The sequence below is a fragment of the Haliotis asinina genome, chromosome 12, assembly GCF_037392515.1.
Source record: "Haliotis asinina isolate JCU_RB_2024 chromosome 12, JCU_Hal_asi_v2, whole genome shotgun sequence".
In the NCBI taxonomy this organism is placed as follows: Eukaryota; Metazoa; Mollusca; class Gastropoda; order Lepetellida; family Haliotidae; genus Haliotis; species Haliotis asinina.
Window position 1 is genome coordinate 48993622 of NC_090291.1, and position 18276 is coordinate 49011897.

General features: G+C 39.8%; 1 protein-coding gene across 2 annotated transcripts in view; it reads left to right on the forward strand.

Annotated features, from left to right (window-relative positions):
* The first annotated feature begins 890 nt into the window (after positions 1-890).
* The window catches only part of LOC137258302 (chloride channel protein C-like), a 30954-nt gene continuing 13568 nt past the window's right edge, over positions 891-18276 (forward strand). The window contains exons 1-10 of one of the 2 annotated variants that reach the window (XM_067795939.1): positions 891-1087; positions 3288-3520; positions 6418-6560; positions 8445-8574; positions 9709-9789; positions 10121-10296; positions 11932-12024; positions 13668-13911; positions 15382-15576; positions 16137-16225. In XM_067795939.1, the coding sequence (XP_067652040.1) occupies positions 3347-3520; positions 6418-6560; positions 8445-8574; positions 9709-9789; positions 10121-10296; positions 11932-12024; positions 13668-13911; positions 15382-15576; positions 16137-16225 (1325 nt within the window). In that variant the 5' untranslated portion in view covers positions 891-1087; positions 3288-3346. The remainder of the gene's footprint in view (positions 1088-3287; positions 3521-6417; positions 6561-8444; positions 8575-9708; positions 9790-10120; positions 10297-11931; positions 12025-13667; positions 13912-15381; positions 15577-16136; positions 16226-18276) is intronic. The other variant, XM_067795938.1, reaches the window with a different exon arrangement.

Below are 18276 nucleotides of genomic sequence, written 5' to 3' on the forward strand. Positions count from 1 at the left end.
AAAGGTTGAAAAACTAAAGGTTCATTCGTGTTCTCTGAAAAGTTTGCAAGTAGGAAGACTGAATATTTGTGAACTTATTCATGAAAGGAGAACTGTACACCTCAGTTTGCAATGTTGTCCATTTGTGTTGGCTGCATTTGAATCAAATACACAACAGTCAGCTCATATAAAAGTGACTAGGAATTCCTGTCACTTTGTCATGTGGTATCTGCAACTAAAAGGATTCACTGGAACATTGATGAATGCGGACACAGCCTCAACTACAGAGGAAGATACCTTTCCTTTGCCACTCATGGCACTGTCTTAAATGTTTCTGAAGATCACAAACTTCTTCACCTTCCACCTGTGTGGATACAATGCATATAGTTATGGATGGTTGGTGACTCACTGCATGCTGTATAGTTAATGGAGAGTTATGTGTGAGTGACTGAGTGACTGTGTGACTGTGTGACTGAGTGAGTCAATGAGCTGACACGTCGGGCAGATGAAAGTTCATGATGTTGATCACTGGATTGTCTGCCCCAGATTCGATTATGTACAGACCACCACCATTTAGGTGGAATATTGCTGAGTGCGGTGGAAAACTAAAGTCTCTCACTTTATTTCTACACAATGCGTCACATTAGACATGGAACACAAAGTTAGATGCACATATAGGTATAACTAATACAGTAACATTCCTCGATGTTTACTCTGTATTCAGAACCTCTGTGTAAAGGCACCATTTACGGTTTCTTATGAAGCTTTTTCATGATCCTTGTCTGACTAAACATCATGCGAACATTATTTAAATTGGGGCAAGGCTCTGGCCATCAGAGCAGCGTTCGCGTTCCAAGTATCACAGTTATCTCCCTTAGAGCAGCTTCCACTCAAACAAGGTATCTGCTGCTGATAACATCGCCACATGTGATAACAGTGATATCGCGACAGGGGCGACAGTTATACTGCCCTCCACTGACCGGCACGACACAACTTGCGAGGTGTCAGTAGAAACTGACGTCATTGTCACACACACCCGCGTGCATGAAGAAGTGGCCCATTGCTCAACTTGAGGGGAGGGACTGTCAATTTCTGATGTTCTGCCCAGGTAGGCGTTCTATAAATTCGTATCTCCGCTGTTTGATAACGCTATCATAGTCTCCTGCGGTCGTATGTCAGATAATACTAAAACTTCTACATCCTGCTATACCTATATACTAAAGACAGCACGAAAGACCAGGGTCGCAGTGTTACCCTCCCAAACACAACTCCGCGCTAAGCTTGTCTCTATAATCTAGTTTTTTTTTTCATTGTGCCCCACACGTGTATTCTTTTTATGCATGTTTTGTAAAGGTTTCCACATTTTAAACTGATTTTGTAGGGAAAAAAACTTTATGACTAATGTTGATGGTGCTACATTAACCAGTGTTAAATATAGCTTCTTCTATATCTGTAACTTACATACTGTTCAAGGCCCCTTTAAAGACAACGTAGTAGACCACGTAGTAGATTACGGATACAGATCTAGATCCCTGCATCAGAACGAGTTGCACTTGTGTTCGTACGTTGACCTCAACATGAACACAAGTCACCGAACGTACGCTTGTTTGGCCACTGCGATATACATTAGTTTAAAATCATTGTGTTCAGTTGCTTCATTGGAATATTGCTGCTGAACAGGTTAGTGATAGTTAAGTTTCTATGATAATATAAAGGATGTGTGTATTCAGTGTGCGAAAAAAAACACTGGTCCATGGCTAGTAAAATCCAGTCGGGCCAGTAAATCTCCGCAGTCACTGTGAAATTTCCCTGTGTCATCTTGTAAATATATCACTCTCTCCGACTTGTTAATATATAATAATCCTCATAATCATGCAAGATTATGGCCTGGTTGAAATATTTATCGTATTAGCAGCTTAATGATTGACTTCGGGCTAGTAAATTATTTTGTGGAGTAGTAACTTTCAGACCGAATGGCTAGCAAATTTTGGAAACTATCTCGCACACTGTATGTATTATATACGGGGTGAGCATATGTGTGGCTTATGTCGTTTCATCGTTTCCCGAAGTGGTTTGGTTCTCCCGTGTTTCACGGATCATGAAGCGGTCAGGTTGATATGTTTCGTTAAAGAGAAAGAAACCGGCTCGTAGCCATTTCAGGTCTATATTCCGGTATTTGTAGGAGTGTAGTGTATGAGTAGTCGGGTAGCCTTGTGGTCAAGCGTTCTCTCGTCACGGGCTCGAGTCCCACATGGGTATAATGTGTGAAGCCCATTTCTGGTGTCCCCCACTGTGATATTTGCCGGAATATGACAACAGCGCAAAACTATATTCACTAATTATTAGGAGCCTTAGGCCCAGGGTATAAACAGTATTTAACACTCTTGGTGGAAAGCTGTACAGAATACGTAATAAGTATTACACACGATTTCAAGATATACACTCCATGATACAATACATAACACTTCATATAGAAATTGACGTCATCAAACAATGATGGACAACGTGGAATGTGAGTGGGTTATCTCCCTTCCATCAGGCGCTGAGTTACTTCTGCCTCACAGCTGACGCCTCGAAACTATATTCTGCTAATGATTAATGTTCACAATTCATTATATGTATAAACTTCTTTTCATTGTGGTATTTTCAGTAGCTGAACTCTAAGATCATGATATTGTGAGTAAATGATAAGAAAGTGGATCTCATCTTCAAGCATACGTCTGTTAATTACAGACAAACAGAACTTGCACACTCTCTATTGTTTCCTGTCCTCCTACTGAATCAGGTTCACGTGTTTCACGTGTTCACGTAATGAAACGAATAAGCTCCAATGTTTCACAATCATTAAAAATCAGGTTAATATGTTTCATAATTATGAAACAATTAGGGTCGCATGTTTAACAACAATGAAAAAAGGAAGTTCCTATATTTCACAATCATTAAACCATCAGGCTTATATGTTTCCCAATCATAAACAAAAATCATGCTCTGGCGATTCATGTTTCACAATAATGAAACAGTTAGTCTCCTGTATATTTCACAATCGTTAAACAATCAGGCCTATATGTTTCACAATCACACTACTGTGTTGCACAATCATGATGCATTCAGGCTGGTGGAAACACAATTAATGTGACGTAAAATCAAGCCGTGTGCAAGTACTACAGCCGTTGCTCATGTTATCGACCTCTGGTTTTATTGTCCGGGTTCGATTTTAACGCACCATCGGGATATGGATGTTAATACTATTCGGCACAATTGTGAGATTTAGTAAGTAGTGTTATGGACAGCTGGAGATTCATTCACAGGTGTGACGGTGACCTGAGGATATCACCCTAACAGAAAGAATACACATCAAAGCTTCACCATGGAGAATCCAGTGTTCTCCGGCGGATATGACAAGTTTCCTGATGAGAACGGTTCCACCTCTCAAGACAAACCGGTACATCGACAGCTACAAGAAACTGGCTTAGCGTACATGTCTCCGACTGACGACCAGATGTTTCACGTGAGCGATGACAACTATGGGATATTAGAAAGAGTAAGTGCTGCATTTCACACTTGTGTATACTGTTGTATTTATGACGAAAATATGTTCTGATTATTTTCTCTTTAAACTGCTAATCTCCTTTGCCAGATCATAACCATTCTGAAATCTAGAGTAACCATTACAGTATACTATACTCCAGTAAGAGAAAAGGGAATTGTCTAGTTTCAGAGGCATGTTTCAAGGGGAATTGTGAGATTTCCAATGCCAAATGAGATAATGTAAAATCCTTTGAGACAGGACTGGTTAGAGCTTCCGCGCGGAGAGCGGATTGACGCGGACTCGATCCCGTGTAGCGTCATGCCAAAAGACGTTAAAACATGGTAATTGTTGGTTCCTGCTAGCAGGTCTACCATACAAACGCTGAAAAAATCATCAAAACTGAACTCAAAAACACCACAAAAAACAACAAAAAAAACAAAAAAACAAAACAAAAAAACAACAACAACAAACAAACTGCTCAAATATCCATTAAAACCAAAACGAACTACAAGACGCCAGATCATATCCATTCCGGAATCTAGAATAACCATTGCAGTAAGAAAAAGAGGATTGTCTTGTTTCAGAGGCATGGTTAAGAGGAATAATATTATTGTGAGATGTCTAATGCCAACGAAGATAAATTATAAAATCCCTTAGAGGTTAGAGACTATGAAACATGGTACTTGTTGGTCTCTGCCTGCATACACACGGTGCCCAAATCATCAAAACTGAACTCAAAAACACCGAAACAGAACGGAAAAAAGAAGACAGAGTTCACCCTCAAGTGTAAATTAACATTGCTAATGGTTCAGTTTAGGTTTGGTGTGAAAATTCCTAGGTTCGAAACCTAGAAGGAATAGCCTAATGGCTAACTTCACGCCGAAGTCGATTCCCAGGGTCCTGATGAAGAAAACGTTCGTAACTACGACATTCGTAAGCCTATGATAAACTATCGAGTTACGACATCTCGTAACGTTACGAACAATTTGTGGATCGGGACCCAGGTCTAGTGGTCCTAACGTGGTATTCGTGGAATGTTGTTGAAAATTTCTCAAACCTTAACCACTCCCTTACTAATTCGCATACTGTCGAGTAGACTGGTATTAATATAATATGTAAAACACACAGACGCACGCACATAATTATAGTATTCCCAGAAATTATTGAGAATCATGTTGCGTCATGTAACTCATTACGTTTATTAACTTCTGGCGTTTTACTTACATAAACATGTTAAAACATCATCCTTTTACAGTCTCAGTCTTGTTTTAGTACTTTGTTAGACCTCCTCGCTCAGCAATGCATGCCTGAATACGCCTAGGCACACTACCCATCAAAGTTTGTAGGTAATCGTGTGACAGGGTATCCCAATATTGGACCACCTCGGCCTTCATATCTTCAATATTTCTCAGTCCCTTTTGGTTTATTCTGTCCTTCCTGACTCCCCACACATTCTCAATTGGGTTTAGGTCTGGGCTGTAACTGGGCCAGTCTAAAACTTGAACATTTTCGCCCGACAACCACTGTTTTGTGTAGCGCGCAGTGTGTTTTGGGTCATTATCATGCTGGAAAATCCAATCATCTTCATACAATGTTTGTGCTGTCGGAAGAAGGTGACCATTTAGAATGTCAACGCATCTTTCTTTTGTCAAGTTTCCCGTGAAAACACACAATGGCGTCACTCCGCGAGCCAATATGCCACCCCACATGTGAAACTTCGGGCTATGTTTTGGTCGCTGGTAGATAGGTTTGACAGTATCTTTGGTCCAAATTTTCACACAATTAGGGAAAAGACAAACAGAACTTTCATCCGAAAAGAAAACATTATCCCAATCTTGATTTTCATGAGTCCGACACCAGTTTAAACGTTTTTCCTTTTGTGCATCTTTCATCAACGACGAGGGAATTCCACGTTTTTTCACCCAATTAAGTCTCTGTAATTCCTGCCTAACTGTTTCATTGCATACCTGAGGACTTCCTCTGCTAATCATTTCATTTCTGAGGTTCTCAACACTTTTCAATTTGCCCCTACTCACAATCTGCCCAAGTCTTCGGCGATCCACAACACTGAATTTCCTAGGCTGACCTGCCCCTGCTTTGTGCTCTATCCCGGTTCCTATTTGAATATTCTTCAAAGTTCTGTATACTGTAGACAGAGGAATACCATGTCTACAAGCTAACACTTTAGCATCAGCCTCGCCCCTTTCAAAATCATCTAGAATGAGCCTTCTTTTCTCTCTTGCTGTAAATTCTACCATGTCAACACAGGAAGCCGTCTGCTCAGACAAGGGAGATAACTCTTGACGTAATGAGCTGCCTTCTAAGCCTTCAAGAGCTGTCTCCCTTATTTAGTATGCTTAGTGCATAGTGAAAGCCCTTTTTCCAATCTTAGCATCATTAGAAAAAAACAAAGATTTTCTCAATAATTTCTGGGAACACTGTATGTTCTAGATTGCTGAACAAGTGTAAAATGACAAAGACAAAGTTTATTAACTAACTTTCCATACCTGGAATTAATCATTCACACGTCCAGTCAGTTTCGCGGTCATGTGACCGTTCTCTCGTCCAGCGGAATGAAATCTTAACTTTGAAATAAACTTGCAAAAATAGTGAGAAGACAACTTTTACTGAGATACGAAATTCACGTCAACTTAAGACTTTCGTATCGCCACCAATACTTTTATACAACGACTTCCAAAGAGCAATTGCTCAAAACGTGTCCTTTCGAAATCTGACAATTACGGAAGCGTAGTAGGGCCACGGTTAAAATTGTTTTGGTGTCACTATCTCCTACGTAGGACTTAGTATCTCCTACGTAGGAGGTAATGAGATTAAAAATATATTTTCACCGTGGCCCTAATACGCTTCCATAGATAATGAGTACTGAACTAGTATCGTGTTGTTTCCAGGGCCGAGACTACGAGCCAGTGTACGTCTCTCACAAGTACACGGAGCAGGAGAAGGCAACTCTGGCGTCCTTCGAGAGCCTGGATTATCTCCCTTCGCACAGCTTCGTGTACAGGCGTTGGATAAAAAAACAAGTTATTGGCAGGTTTGTTTGCAAATGAATGAAACGCAGCCCCATTTTATGTTTGATACGGATATGGAAAAAAATGATATATGTGTGAGATCTGACTGGCATAAATGATATAATTTGACACATTTAAGGCTGACTTCACATTTTCATCCTTTTCTTTATGTATTATCTGGCAGAGACCAAAAAATGCATTTAATTTGTAATTTACTTTCTGATATTTTAATGCTTGGCCGTCAAACAAGGACGGAAATAGTTACACAAGTGTGCGAATATGATGGCCAAATCAGCCATTGGACGTGGAATTTCAATGTTTTATTTAGATCTTCGTTTTTCTGAGACACAACCAAACATTACTCTTTCAAAAACGAAACGTATAGGCGTATTTTAACGAAGGTAATCTTCTAACTTTAAAGTAAGATATCCTGTGTAACTCAAGACCGGTTTCAGCCAAATTTCACAGTATTGATGATCAAATGTCTATTAACATGTACAGCTTATAAAGCGTCAAAAAGGTGAGGGCGTTTTCTTCAATATCTGTTGTGGCCACTTTGAGCCCCAATGATCTCTGCGCCGTCTTGGCATGGATTGAATAAGTCTTTGAATTCGAACTTGTGGAATTCTGCCCCATTTCTCTTTCAATGCATGCGACAGCTGATTTAACGCCGGTTGATGTTCCGTACTCGTCGGCAGAGGTCATCTTACAAATACGTGATCTGGTGTCTGGATTGTGAAGCACAGGGACGTTCTCATCAAAAGATACTGAAAGGTGGCATGTGCTGTGTGATGCCGGGTGTAATCCTGCTTCAACAACTCCCTGTCGTCACTGGACCATACACATTGCCAGTTTTGTAGGTTCCAGGATGGAACGTCATTGCACCGAAGCACAGGGTCAAAATAGGGTCCAGCTTCTCGTAAACGATTGCGTATGGTTTGACGAGACAGACATAAAGGGCGATCTTACGCCGAATTCAATTAACAATTGATGGTACTCTGTGAAACTCTGACTGAGGTGAAGGACAAACTCCCCAGCTTCCGGACATCCAATGTAAATGTTTCGATTTTACATTAAGTAAGTGGCGGCATAACAATACCCTTTAATTTGACGAAAAAATGACGATGACCGTCTTAATGTCAATTGACCATGTATGGTCCATGTCCCTGCTCACGTTCCTATTGCGAACCACTTATTGTCGCCATGATATTTTCATGCAAGATGACACTTTCGAGCATTAATGTGCATTAAAGATTCCGAAGATGTGTTTTTAATTGTGGTGAAATTATAACAATTAACGCTGATTTGGAAATTTCTTACATCAATATCATCTATGCGTTTCTTTTGGGGAGTGTATAGCTTCAGTGGCTTGTATTTGTAAATAACCACTTCATGATCTGTATGCTTTGTTCCAAACATATTATTACAACTCAAATCGAATTCCCAGCATACTTCCCTTTGACCCATTTTTCATCATGTCCTGTGTCCACCATAAATATACAAGTAGAGAAGGTCGGTACATGATATCTATATAATAGATACAAATATAAGACACTGCAGGATGTGGCGATAAACCCTAATCCTTAATCACCCATGTGTGTTTGTCTGACCCGACCAGTTATCGACGACCAAAGAACGTCTTAAAGTATACTGAACAGCAAATGAAACGCAACTGTTTTGGGTTTTTAAATTTTTTTTTTCTTGTCAGGTATTTAAACAGAAGGCACAAACATGAACGTGTAATCTTTATTAGATTTCATTTGTTGGAAATTTTCTTTTCTTTTGCTGTTAAGTATATAGGATCTGTACTGGTTTGCCTGGCCGAGTCTTGGTGTTGACAGTTTTGATTTAACGCCCGTATCACTCCATCCCCATCCAACCGCTCACACACCATCATCTGTTGGTAGACTGGAGCTGGACCGCTGGTTGATGATGGGCATGATCGGCTTCTGTGTCGGCTTCGTTGGCTTCCTGTTGCATCAGCTGATCGAGGTCATTGCCAAGGTCAAGTGGGACACAATACAGACATTTCTGGACGTGAGTTCTCCTGGCTAGCAAGATTTCATCATTATTACCCCGGATAGACGCTAATAGTCTCACGACCTATTTCACTGGGTACCTATTTTCTGCAGGGTGAACAGAGGCAGTTTTCAACGTAAGACCACATACATCGCACGTGGTTCGTTGTAGGGCAGGGTGGAAGTCCTTGAACCTCTCAGGAGTAAAGCTGTTAAACACGCAAACAAGATCCGCACACTGACACTAAATAGAAAAAAAACTACGGTATTTCCAAAACAACTTCATGCTGAACCACATGCACAGATATTTTCGAACGTGGGGAACTGAAATCATATTAAGAAATGCATCACTCACTGGTGTTTTTCGACGGTGTTTCCAGACGGTGTTTCCAACTATTGCCAACGAGGGACACATGGATTTTCAAGATGCCGATTCTTTGTATTCCTTGGTCTCGCCTGCCGTGATATTGTTCGACTATTACATACTGCATCATCAATCCTACCCCCGCCCACTTGCTTTCATATGAAGAGCATTATAAAACTGTCCTCGAACAAATTTACTAATACCGGTACGCATAAAGGTATTTTCTGGTACCGGTATAAGTACACTGGAAGCTGTAAAAGCCAGCAGCTGCCCAATCCAGCAAGTTATCAACACCGGCATAAAATCTCGTTTATCGTTGACTTGTGCATTCATCATAGTTTAAAAGCTCTGCAGTCCGGCAGCTGCTGTGTAATACAGCATTCGGCAAGGCCGGTCACCATTTAATCGTGCATTGAAACTACATGATATCTGACAATTTGATCTTCGTTCATTATGGGTAAACTTATACATGACTAGCTAGTGAGTTGAGTCAGTGTGTGCAGTAACTGACAGAACCACGTGATATAACAATATATAATTGGTAACAGTGTCAGGTTTACAATCCGGCACGCTGTCTAAACCGGAATATTTCTTCAGTCCCGACGAGTCCCGGTTTAGACAGCTTCCACTGTATAAGTATAAGTAAAGTGCCTGTCCACTATATAATAAGAATGGTCATCGTCTATATCTGCTCGGCTGACAAACAAACGTGCAAATATAATCTGTAATGGGAATTCAGATCAGACTTTGATTCAGATTGAATAACATTGCCCCTTGACCTCTTTGCAGAAAGAACAGATTGGAATTGCTTGGCTGTTTGGCGTCGCCTACAGTCTCGTCTTCATCACCTTCAGTGCCGGCATCGTTGTGGTGACACACACTTAGTAACATTGCTATTAGCAGCACACCAGTGTATGCTGGTTATTGATGATTAAATAAGAGAAAAACATGTCAGATTTAGTGATTTCGCAACCAATATGTTTTCGCAGAATATTTTATGTAAACGAATGAATTCGACCCTTGATTAATATGTACTGAACAAAACAGGTTGGTCATTTTGGAATTTTTATGACATATTTTATCAGTAGGTCAATGAATAAATGCATCATTATTGATAATTTCAAAATTTACAAATATCCCTAACTAATTTTGTCCAATATATTTTAGACCTAATAATAATTAGATGTTTATCTCCCCCTAGTTCTGGAGACCAAGTGCAGGTGGCTCTGGCATCCCGGAAGTGACCGGCTATCTGAATGGCACCCACGTACACTATATTTTCAACGTCCAGACAATGATCGTCAAGTTCCTGTCATGTGTGGCGGCCATTGGTTGTGGGATGCCAGTAGGCCCCGAGGGTCCCATGATTCATTTAGGGTCAGTTACATTAACATGGCTGAATGTTATGCTTATCATTATTATCAGAAACATCCAAGCTACCATAAATTTTATTCCGTCAACAATTATATCAACAAATAAAGAAACATTCTTAAGAAATCTGTGTAAATATATCTTTCATGCTTATAAAATGAGAGAAATCAAACTGCAATAATCAGATCAAAGATTTGTCCATTCTAGACATGCATAAAGGTGTGTGTATACATGTTTATATTCAATATTATAAGAATCTATTTGTACAAATAACACGTGTATGCCCTGTAAATGGTAACCACACGTATATTTGTTAACGAATGCATGTATGTTGTATATGGGCCCGTGGCCTACATAAACAATAATGCGCTCGATTCAGCTACGGGGATTCGGGGGCATGCTTCCGAAGTAAATTAGTAAATTTCCAAGAGCAAATTAACATAATCTAATACTATTTTTACTTTACGGTATTTCTGTAGATACTTTAAGATGCTCTGGGTGTTTTTCCTGACATTTTATTTGACTAACACATTCTAAGACATAGTATATCCTGATTTATCTCAATATTCATCCCTAAAGACAAATTGTACGATAAGTGATAAGCTTTCAATAGATATTCAAAAGTAACATCAGTATGTGCAGAGACTGAAATGATGTTGAAGTGTAAATCATCCTTGAACACAAAACAGATACAAAGTTTCAAAAATGAAAGTCATTTAATACATGTTGACACACTTGAAAGTCATTTAATACATGTTGACACACTTGAAAGTCATATAATACATGTTGGTGAACTTGAAAGTCATTTAATACATGTTGACACACTTGAAAGTTTTAACTGCTAACATAGTGACATCAGAAGACAGTATAAAAATGGTCTAGCAAGGTTAAACTAACGCTAGTCGTCGGTCAGTCTGACCAGCAACACCGTCGAAGAAGCTATCAATAATGTCAAATTCAAGTCACGGTGACTATGAATCAAAGCCAAAGAAATGAGTCGATTTTCATGGAGTATGCGACACTCCCGGTGGCCTTGTGAAAAGCCTTTTTATGCATCAGGGTCGAAATAACATAAAAAAACATACGTTTTTTTTTGTAGTTCTACGTGAAAAATTATTGATGGGCAAAATTGTTGTACGCAGATGCTTACTTTGCATAATAGAAGCCACGCCCATGTACTTTTCCTAATGAAAATGTTCATGATTTTAAATCCTGCGGCAATTATTTGCCTAAAGAAGTTTACATTAAACATTTGATTTTAAATTTGAATTTAAATCGGATCAGTTAAATATCACGTTATTCAAGTGTTTCAAACCCCAATGTATCTGTCTCCAAAACCATTGTTATGATACGTCCTGTGTCAATATACATGTATGTTCTGTTATATATTCCGGCTTCATCGACGCGAAATAATGTTGTTTTTACAGCACAATTATGAAGGTCAAATTTCGATTTTGATTCCGACTTTTTGCGGAGGAACATATCTATACTATAGATTATAAACATGTTTACTTTTGGAGATTTGTAAACTCTTGATTTTAGAATACAAATAAAACTATCCTTCTACACTGACTATCTGGTATTAAAGGAAAACTGTCAATCGAAACAATAATATGTTTTAAATTGGCCTGTCCTATACAGAGGGCTGGTTGGAGCTGGACTAAGCCAGGCCAGGTCAGAGACATTCAAGTTCAACGCGCCTTTCTTCAAGAGATTCCGCAATTCGGAAGACAGGTCAGACGAATTAGTGTTTTTCTATCCTATTATGGCGCCAAACAGCATTGAATGCTTCTCAACTACTGGCAAACAAGGACAAGTTGAGCACCGAACTGACCCGCATTAGCATGTATGGGTGCACCCACTTGCCATTGTGGGCTGATTACAAGTGTGATTACCTGAGAGCCTTGTGACCTAGGCGCGTGCAGGTACAGGCGGACTCAATTTTATGGTCATGTACTGCACGTGTACTAGCCTACTTCTGTTCTTCCTTTCACAAACTAAATTGGTTTGGTCACTGGAACGCACCGCATAGTTTTCGGAAACGCGTTTTCAGCTCTGGTCCAACTATAACCCTGATTCCTTGTTTTGCCATTTACGATTTTACAACGAAAGGACCAGTGAGAGGTGTTTCCTATGTACACACAGCTTTCATTCAAAGTGACATCCCCTGCCTTTCTTGGAACGTAGCATTACGGTCTGCAGTACAGAAATACTTAAACAGACTTGTGCTAGACTGTCAGTGCACTGCGATATCTTTATCACGTGCCCAACCTTTCCTTCGGTTTTATAGATTAATCTGTTGAACCATACTTTATAAGGTATTCTCCTAAGAAGAAATATCGTTTACTATCAAGGAAAGAAATACCCCACACCGGATGTGTTGTATGAAGGGGCATAAATATACATACTGCAATTTTAAGAAAATGAAAGTAGGTTTCAAAGAACCATCCCCGCACCAAAGACTTTTACATAAGGAACTGTATTCGCGTAAATCTTGGCCTCCTGACACAATAATTCATAAACGTGAGATAACTGGCCTCTTTGAGTGGCATTTTTAGAAGATGGAGAGTCAAATTAGGACAAACTTTATTGATGTTTGTTCATCCATAAAGTTTATCCCTATCCGAAAAACGTGACGCCAAACCAACTCACTTCGCCATCATGTGATGATATATTGGAAGAAGAGCCTGTAAAATGCCAACATTCTGTCCCTTTCAAGCAGACTTAATTAATTATACTCCCCAAACTAATCATACAGTGCACTTTTCACCAAAGCAAAAATTATTTAAAACACATAGTCGTTAATCGCGGACACCGACAGTCATCATGAATATTCAGTGGGTCATTCATGACGTTGTTTTCTGGTGTATATTGCATGCTTACGTCACACTGATATTTTTTCGTGAATGATCATCGTTTCATTATTCTCTTGCGCCGACGTTTTTTATTGTAATAAATGTTATATTTATGATATGTTAGTAAAGAACAGGTTCTAGTATTTTTGTGTGCGGGCGAAAAGGTACCCGACTGAAGGAGTCGGTTCGAATCCCGCATGGGACTCAACCCAAGAAAAGTACTAGAGTGAGTGAGTGAGTGAGTGAGTGAGTGAGTGAGTGAGTGAGTGAGTGAGTGAGTGAGTGAGTGAGTGAGTGAGTGAGTGAGTGAGTGAGTTTAGTTTTACGCCGCGTTTAGCAATATGCTAGCAATATCACGGCGGGGGACATCGAAGCCGGGTCTTCGGCATGACGAGCGAACGCTTTAACCACTAGGCTACCACACCGCCCCTAGAATCTGTAGAAAGTGTAGTCCCAAATATAACATATGCCATATTTGACCTCTTTCTAAATGGCATGGTGTAATCACGGTTTATATTACAGGCGAAACTTTGTCTCGGCTGGAGTTGCCGCCGGAGTGTCATCAGCGTTCGGTGCCCCGGTAGGTGGGCTGCTGTTCGCGATGGAGGAGGTGTCGTCGTTCTGGACCACGGCCCTGTCCTGGCAGATCTTCTTCTGTTGTATGATCTCCACCTTCACCACCGACCTCTTCAACTCCGCCTTCGACGGTTTCAGCTACACCGGCAGCTTTGGCGAGTTTAAGCTGGAAAGATACATTCTGTTCAACGTAAGTGACATGCATGACTTCACTGAACACGTGTAGTACACTTACCATGAGCATACTTAATGATGCACGCTGTAGTACAGCTGGAAAAGAGTGGGAGAGAGAGCCACGGTAAAGTGTTTTATTTGGGATTACACTTTCTCAATAAAGTACAGATTCTAGTGCCCACGCTCTCAAGCACCTAATCACTAGCACACAAGACCAGCCATCTAACCCACTCAGCCACCACGGCTTATACTAAAAAGGAAGCCGGACAACTGTTCTGATAGTCTTGACCACCGATGTTGTGTACCACCCTGACAAGTAAACATACTTGGTACAGCTCCCGCACCAGAAGCTATAGATACACAACCACATTTAAGAAGTAGTCACATGGTATATTTGAGATTACACGTTCTCAGTGTAGTACAGATTGCAGTTCTTTCGTAGGGTTGACACCCACCCGAATTCTAACCCAGACTCAGAGTCAAGCAACACACAGAGTTAGCCATCTAACCCACACCCAATACGGCTCCAGAAATAGAAGTCGGACAAATGGAAGTCTTGACCTCGAACTGTGTGAACTCCTCTGATAAGTGTAAAGATTCTAGTACTTTTGTTGGGTTGAGTCCTTTACGGGTCTGCTGCAGACGTAATCGTCGATATTCTAAAGTCAGTCATCTAACCCACTAAGCCACCGCGGCTTCTTCAAAATTGAATTCGGACATATAAAGGCAAGAGAGGACTCAGTTGCTGGTATTGTGCACTCTTACAAGCTGAAAATCCACTCTCGTATTTCTTTATCGTAGAATCCGCTTGGCATTATGATTAGTTGGTTGATCCGACACTGCAGTATTCCACCTACCAGTATTCGCAACGGAGTTGAGAGCTGGATTAGAGCTGGATTAGACAAACAGGATCAGGTGTCAGGCTGATTGGCTTGCGTAGGTCTATGCTCATCTCTGGATTGTCTGGTCCAGACACGATTACTTACAGACCACCCCCAATGTAACTGGAATATTGCTGAGTGCGGCGTAAAACTAAAGTCACTCACCGTTAGCCTGTAACATGACAAGATATGCGAACCGACTACTAACTTGAAGTTCAATATGTGAACGTTGACGAAAGCCTCAATATTTTGTAATCGGTAAGATGACAAATGTGGGTGCAGGTGATTATTTTTCCGTTATGGTTTTGCGTGTGACATTTACGTACATTAGTGAGGACTAGTAAGGATACAAAATGCCGAAATTTATACGCCGTCCCCTGCTTCAAATGTTTTACGAAAACAGTGCGACAGCCTTTAATAATTGGTGTTAACTAATTCTCACATGTAATGAGTTTCATAATTGTGGCATTTCCGTTGGCAAGTAACACTTCGAGCGTTAAAAAAACGTGTTTTTTTAACACTTTGATCGCTGACTTCATTTGCTTTTCAACACTTTTATCACGAATTGGTTTCTTTTTATAATTTTCGAAAATTGTCTTTAACAGATAGATAAGGGTGTTAATATAAATATCCTGATGTTCATCCCCACTGTCGTCATCGGCATCATCGGTGGCCTCACGGGCGCCCTCTTCACCATCATCAACCTCAAACTCGCCCGCGGCCGGAAGCGACTTCTGTCATGGATCAGAAGAAGATGGGCGCAGACGGCTTTCAGACTAGCGGAACCTGCTTTGATAATGGTAAACTGGAAAACAGTCATAATTATCAACGGATATAATGGAGTTAACTCCGTTGTATGTGCCTGTTCCTTGTTGAGCCAGTCTAGTGGTTAAATTGTTCGCTCCTCGCTTAAGATCTAGGTTTGATTCCCCCATAGGTTCAAGTTGTGAAGCCTATCACAGTGTCCTCGTCATGATCTTAGTTGATTTTTGCCAACATGGTGTAAATCCATATTAACTTATTTCTAACCCAAACAAACATCGGCTTTGGGCCTTACAAAATGTTAAACCTCCAGTGGTTTGTGATTGTAGATACACATGAAGATCCGGGTCACAGTTGACCACCCGCAAACTATGCTTGTCGTAAGAGGCGACTGACGGGATCGGGTGGTCAGACTTGCTGACTTGGTTGACACACTGTATTCCAGCTGGGAAGATCGATGCTCGTGATGTTGACCACTGGAGTGTCTGGTCCAGACTCGATTATTTACAGACCGCCGCCATATAGCTGGAATACTGCTTAGTGTGGCGTAAAACTAAAGTCACTCACTGACTCTGCTGCAGACCTTCTGTGCTTGCAGGTGATAGTTACTACCGTGGTGGTGTTTCTGCCCTCGGCCTTCCAGTGTTCCCACTACAAGTGTATGCAGGCAGAGACTGGGCCTATCGTGTAAGATGACATACTTCTATATATACACATAGGAAAACAGATTGCAACACCTTGTGAAACATTAAATACTTCTATGCATACACATAGGAAAACATACTGTAACATCTTGTGAAACATTAAATACTTCTATGCGTACACATTTGGAAAAATATTGCAACACCCTGTAAAACATTAAATGTTTCTATGTTTATACAAAGAAAAAATGTTGTAATATCTTGTGAAACAAATACTTCTATGTATGGTCATAGGAAAAGATGTTGCAACAGCTTTTGAAACATTAAATACTTCTATGCACAGACATAGTAAAAAATATTACAACACCTAGTGAAACATTTAATACGTCTATGTATACACAGGGGAAAACATGTTGCAACACCTTGTGAAACATTAAATACTTCTATGCACAGACATAGTAAAAAATATTACAACACCAAGTGAAACATTTAATACGTCTTTGTATACACAGGGGAAAACATGTTGCAACACCTTGTGAAACATTAAATACTCCTATGTGTACACATAGGAAAGGGTGTTGCAACATCTTGTGAATCATCAGATACTATGCATAGATATTGGGGAAAACATATTTGCTAAAGGCTTCGTAAAGCCATATTCACTCACTCCGTTTTCGGGACTTAAAATTAGTGAGAAACGCGGATTGCCATGTCTCAAGTTGATAACGGTGAGACATGTTCATATACCGTGCAAGATATGGATATAAGCTTCTATATTCTTTCCCACACAACGTTTTGGGATCATTACAGATCAGGTGAAGTGATAGGATCTAAAAGCACTCAGAGATATCGTGCATAAATATTGTTCAAAAGAAGACCCAGTTCCATCACATTCTGACATTTCCTTTGTGGTTCAACGACAAACTGAGCATTGGTAATCACACGCCTTTTTTACTCTGATCGTACAAGAAAAGGAGTAAGATCAGTCAAAGATCTGCTGGATGATGATGGAATATATTTAGATTTGAATGAATTTGTAACTAAATTTCATTGCAATGCCTATTTCTCATCCTATCAAAGTAAGAAATAGGTTGTGTGAAACACCTACAAAAATATTATAATCTTGCTACCCTTAACTCAGACCACTTTTCACTTAGAATTGCTTATATCACCTTACTACATTCATAAACTGTTACATTCGGAGGGTAGAAAGCTGTTCTACATCACTCTTCTCTCTGCAAAATTCAAGAAATCAGCCTCAAATTTCGATTGGGAAACTATACTAGAATCTCACATGAAGAATTAGATTGGAGAACATTTTCCATTTAGATGTACACAGAATACAGAATTATGGTTCCAAATGAAACTTATTAACAATATCTTAGGCACAAACTATTATCAACATTAAAATAAAAGCTAGTGACTCATCCCTGTGTAGCTATTGTAAAACTTCCAATGAACTATTTTACACCTTTTTTGGACTGTAATTTGATAAATTGACTTTGGAAGAGAATTGAAGAGTGGCTCATGTCTGATGCTGGAAGAAGAATTAGACTTACCCCTCAAATCATACTATTTTGATTAAAGAAAAATCGAAATGATCCTTTGAATATAATTGTGCTTCATACTAAACAAACAATCTTTCGCAACCGAAAATATGGAATAATACCAGACCAAAAGAAAAATTTTAGAATCTGCTTCCAATACTGTTATGTCTTAAAGTGTATAGCTTTCATAACCTTTTTTGGCCATCACTACATACTTTATATGCCTAGTAATGTACTACCTGCTTTTGATATAGCCTATATCTAGCATTGAACATCAGCAAAGACTGTAGAGCAATATGCATGTATGTTTATAGCTGCATAGACTCTGATATTAACACCTTATACCTGTATAGACTCTGATATTAACACCTTATACCTGTATAGACTCTGATATTAACACCTTCACTTACCGGTAAGTACAGATCAGGGTTTGACTAAGTGCTTTGTTACTGGCACTGGTGCAACCCAATATTACCATATGAACCTACTTATGAGTCTAACTTGCACAAGGTGCAAGTCAATCTTTGAGAAATACATCAACAATAAGTCT